This window comes from Asparagus officinalis, chromosome 7, assembly GCF_001876935.1.
Source record: "Asparagus officinalis chromosome 7, Aspof.V1, whole genome shotgun sequence".
Lineage (NCBI taxonomy): Eukaryota > Viridiplantae > Streptophyta > Magnoliopsida > Asparagales > Asparagaceae > Asparagus > Asparagus officinalis.
Genome location: NC_033800.1, coordinates 18,708,106 through 18,713,206, shown reverse-complemented (window position 1 = coordinate 18,713,206; position 5,101 = coordinate 18,708,106). Strand labels below are relative to the sequence as shown.

The 5,101-nt window shown below is 34.2% G+C and overlaps 1 protein-coding gene across 1 annotated transcript in view; it reads right to left on the bottom strand.

The window, feature by feature from the left end:
* LOC109849963 (phagocyte signaling-impaired protein) overlaps window positions 1-5,101 on the bottom strand; it is a 17,764-nt gene that overhangs the window by 12,424 nt on the left and 239 nt on the right. The window contains 6 exon segments of the mRNA XM_020419860.1: window positions 1,114-1,232; window positions 1,335-1,428; window positions 3,519-3,593; window positions 3,711-3,829; window positions 3,921-4,077; window positions 5,019-5,101. The exon segment at window positions 5,019-5,101 is cut by the window's right edge and continues 11 nt beyond it. Coding sequence (XP_020275449.1) covers window positions 1,114-1,232; window positions 1,335-1,428; window positions 3,519-3,593; window positions 3,711-3,829; window positions 3,921-4,077; window positions 5,019-5,101 — 647 coding nt within the window.

The window sequence follows — 5,101 nt, the reverse complement described above, 5'->3', positions numbered from 1 at the left end:
ACACAAAAAAAGACTAAAAACCCACCCAAAAAAACATAGCCTCAAAGAATTTGAAATTTGCAATATTGAACTGTCCAACCCATGTAGATTAGAAATATTTTCTTAAAATGGCCCCTATATCCAACAAGTTCCAATTGAGCATCCAAATCAGAAATTTAAATTATAGATCTTGATTTTTTAAAGGAATCTAATCATTTCAGAAGAGGAAATCCTATATATCCAATATATTGCCATTTTCTACTTTGTATAAGAATATTTGATTTCCCAGAAATTGCATATGGTAACCATGCATCTCAAAGATGCCTAACCAAATAATACATTCCACCTTCAGGGTTATATATCTATTCAAGACATATGAAGGCAACAACAATAGCTTACAAATTATGAACTATCTATACTGAGAGAACCAAATCCAATCTGACAAATTTGTTAAACTAAATAGAATGTTAATAATACCAGTCAACTTGTTAAATCTAATTTGTAAATAATAAAACATATGGTTTCATATATTAACTTTAAAATTCTTCACCTTGTTATGACGTGTTCATTATGATCAGATTGCAAACATAAATAAATAAAATGTCAATGATTCATCTATTTTCTAGCAAACATAGAAATTGCAGATTCCTAGACGCCAAGTAGGACTATATCTTTCATCATAACCGTGATGCATCTCTTGAAGCTTCCTCAGCATCCCATGAAGTACAGAAGCTCAAAGGCAAAACAAGAAAGTACTCTAAATCTAATATTATAGAGGAAGATACAGTCAGGTTAGGATAGGTATTATCCTTCCCTTTCAACCTTCTCCCTCTTGTCAGGAGCAAACTATAAAAGCAAGAAAGTCACTCATTTGTTAACTTTTACATTCATTTTCTACCTTAAATCAGGAAGCTTGCCTGCTCATGCTCTCAGAAATAATCAATCAAGTGAATGACCACGAAAAACAGATAGGTTGTCGACTACATGACATAACTTAAAATTTTAGCAAGAAAACGAGATTTTTTTTATTGAACTTCCCTAGTCATATAGCCTTAAATTAGCTTACAGATGAGAGTTACCTATTTAGAAAAAGAAAACCCTGAATAGCAGAGGCAAATGAAATTTAACAACTACCTGTATACGCAACTTGTCAGCTTCAATTCCTATAAGAGAACCCAAATCACCAGAAAGGACTTCCAAAGCATCCCTATACTTCGCTTGTTGTTCCAAAACTGAGATATATATTACAAGGGCTGCAACAAATTTTCACAACTAGTTTCAAGAAAAAAATAGAAAGATAAAGATAAAGACTATTAAGCCTTTTACAGAAGAATTTAACGGATTCAAAGATCCACCTTCTGGCTCATGCAGACTATGTGAAGCAATATGCTTCTTAAGTAAAGCTTCAGCCAATGACAATAATTTCTCACCTCCACTGCTGCAAAATACCTGTCTCAACAGAAAGCAAAATTATCCGTTCAAGTAGCAAATTCCTTTTAACATTAAGGAAAAGTTTACCTGCCACAACAAAGAATATAATGAGCTATACCATTCAAGGAGTAGCAATTTTCCCCTTATCGAATTAAGGAAAAGTTGATTGCCTTCTTCAAGTGATTTAGATACGGTAACAGCTCTATTTGCTCTGTAGAAAACTTTTTTCAGATTTCAGATCTACTTTTGATGTTCTCTTTACTTCCATGTCTTGTTGAGCATCAAAATATAGAGAAAGGACATGATCACACATGATCAGACACTAGTATCTTAGTTTTGTCATCAGACGCTCATATATATAGACCTTAGGATTAATGGGATTGCTTTTACTTGTATAGCATATTTGTGATTTAGTTTGATAATAAAGTCAAATCTCTTGATGTACAATACATGTGTTGTACTAGTTTGAAATTTGAGGCAATTAATAGCGACAAAAAAAAAATCATACTACTACGCAATAAGAATTTCTTTATATCACATGTATGTATTTTGCTCCAAGGCATGCAAGCAACTTAAAAATTACAGCTGATAGCAAATAATTTAATCAATATAAATAGGCTAAAAATGATCAAGCCACAGGACATAAAGACAACATTTCAAACTTTGCCTTCACCAACCTTGTACACAGGCAGCGTTTTGGGTTTTATTCATGAGAGAGAGAGGTAAATGAGTAACCCTAATACCAAGGACTAAAATAAATTGGTCCTTGATAGTGAGGCGATTACTTCTCATCCATACATTTAAAGGTGCCATTTGAAAATTTTCTCACCCATTAGATCAGTGGATAAGAAAGAGTCACCTCACTACCAAGGACTTGTCCTTGATACCAAGCATAACCATATTCCTACACACACGTGAAAAAAGTGGGTATACTTGGTACTAAGGACAAAGATAGTCCTTAGTAGTGAGGTGGTCACTTCTCATCCGCACACTTAAATGTCCACTTAAAAATGGTGCTCATCTGATTACTCACCCGTTAGAGTGGATGAGAATTGAGAAGTGACCACATCACTACCAAGAACCAAATTTGGTCCTCGGTACTAATGATACCCATATACCTCTACATATATCTATGCATATAAGTATTTTATCATAAATATTTCACACTACATGCGTGCCACCTATACGACATGCTTATTTTTTAATACCATTAGTTAGATCCTTTGAACCCTTCAAACTATAGACAATCAAAAGCTGTGCTAATAATTTCCAAGGCAGAAGTTACTAGAATGTATCAGAAGGCCACATGCAGGCTACAAAAATCTATTGCCGCCACAAATCAAAATTTTCTTTTTGGTACAAGGCCTTTTATTCAGAGAATAAGTTTAAATGCGCAGAAAGTTCTAAAATTACAATACTAGTCAATTTACTAAAACAACCTTTTATATTACATGATGCATATGTTCTCAAAATGAAGCGATCAAAAGATAAGAAATTGAATCAAACACCCATAATTAAGAATCTTAGATGTGTTCCACCAAAAGTTCAACCCTCACCTCAATTCTTCATATGTAGTAATATATGGTGCAAAACAAGCTTTAAATATTCTGATCCCCAGTACAGCAGGGCAAATAAAAGTAACTTTGTGTGTGTATGGGGGTGTTAAAATAAAGATTCAATAAATGACGAAAGTGCCAAGATAAACTAGACATCAATATCAGTACGTATGTAACAGGAGAACCACCACAGAAACTCCTACTAAGTTGTCATAATTCAAGTATCAAACATCCTTCACTTGAACTCAGAATCATAATGATGGTGAAGGGCAAAGCAATGTTCTGAACAATTTCAGAAACATCCTACTAGGTTGTCAAATAAATGGTTATGCAATAATCAAGTATCAGACATCCTTGATCGTAATCATAATGAAGGTTAAAGGACATAGCATGCGAGCTGTCCTGATAAGATCTTAAACAATAAGCACAAATTAGACATATAGTATAACGAAATCTCACGTGAAGATCAAGTATATAGCTAAACAGCAAACACATCATTATTATAATAATAATAAGAAAGGAACAGAAACAATGTTAGAAACTCTTTAACACCTGCAACTGAATGCTGCAAACTGCCCAGAGCAAGAATCTCTCTTCACCCACTATCTTGTACATCTTTATGGCTGTCTGACAAAGAACAGAAACAAAAGTTAAAAATACAGTAATTAAACTATAGAGGTCATTACACGTAGCGGGGAAGGGGGGAGAGAAAGAATTAATAGCAAGCATTCGATGCCATCAAACCTGTTGTTGTTTCACAAATGAGTACTCACGAACATAACAGTTGAATAAACCCATAACTATTTCCAAGTTGTTTGGGTACTTCACACAAGCAAGCTCATAGCACGAAGTGGCCAAATCCACTGGCAAGAACATCAGATAGCTGTTACCAATTTATGAAATTATCCATTGCTAGAAAGAGTATATAATATTACAAAAGAACTTTAGACACACATCTATCAAGCCGTTGGAAAACAATCTGTAAAGTGCTAAGAGTGAGGTCATCAATGGGAATATCATTCTGCGAAAATAGAAGCCCCTTGGCATCCAAGCAAACAGCCAGTGCTTCTTCAGGTTTTCCCATCCTCTCCAAAGTAAGAGCTTTAAGTGCCTACAAGATGGAGAATTCCTGATCAAATATCATACTGTATCATAAGCATATTTTGTAGAGTCAACAAATTAATATATTTTAGGAACAAGCATACAAGCAATGTGCTTTATGCATACAACGAGAAAGAGTGACGTTTTATGTTCATGACACAATTGTTGGTCCACTAATAACTCCATTGATTTATAGATAACTGTTGCAAACGAGTTCTCATGATAAGCAGCAGCAAAAACATTATTTCAGGTAAAGATATTATTAACCTATACATGATTCAAAATATGCTACTAGCTCACATCATTTTAGGCAAAGATATTAACCTACAGAAATGGTAGGTAGTTATCATTTGCACTGAGAAGACCTATGTCTATGGAGCATATTCTTTAGGAAGCGCCAATATATTCTGTACTCCAAGACAATGTGCAAGTAGTAAATTCATGTTTTGCACTCTATATTTTCCCATTTTAATTCCATTTGTTTGTAGATTAGTTGTACATATGTTCCAAGGGATCCATTATTCTAATGATTGATGACGCTAGTTCACCCTCATAATCATTGTTAGCTTTCCATTATAGCACTTTGTGTTGTAGTAACACTCTCAGGATTTTGTGAACCATACCATTATTTACAATTAAATGAAGTAAGAATAGATGAGCTTGATTGTTGATGTTTGGGTCATACTTGTGAGTATGGACTTAGTCATATACAATGCATCCTATAGGTAGAGAAATAACTATTTTTGGTCTTCAATTTGTTTTCATCTTTGAAACTAAAAGTGAACAATTACATGATTCTTTTTCTCTCGCCTGGAAATTTCCATTAAAAGAGTATGTTTAATTCTTTTTCCAATATCTAATCAAACACATGAACAATTTCAATCGTAGGTCAGATCTCAGAAAAGACAAGCAGAAAATGGTAAAAGCCACGTAAAAAGAAAGAAAACTCACGAGAGCATAAGGAGACTTCGGGTACTTAGCGAGCAGAGCAACGCCGAGCTTGAGAGCGTGCTTGAACTGCCGAGAGTCGATGG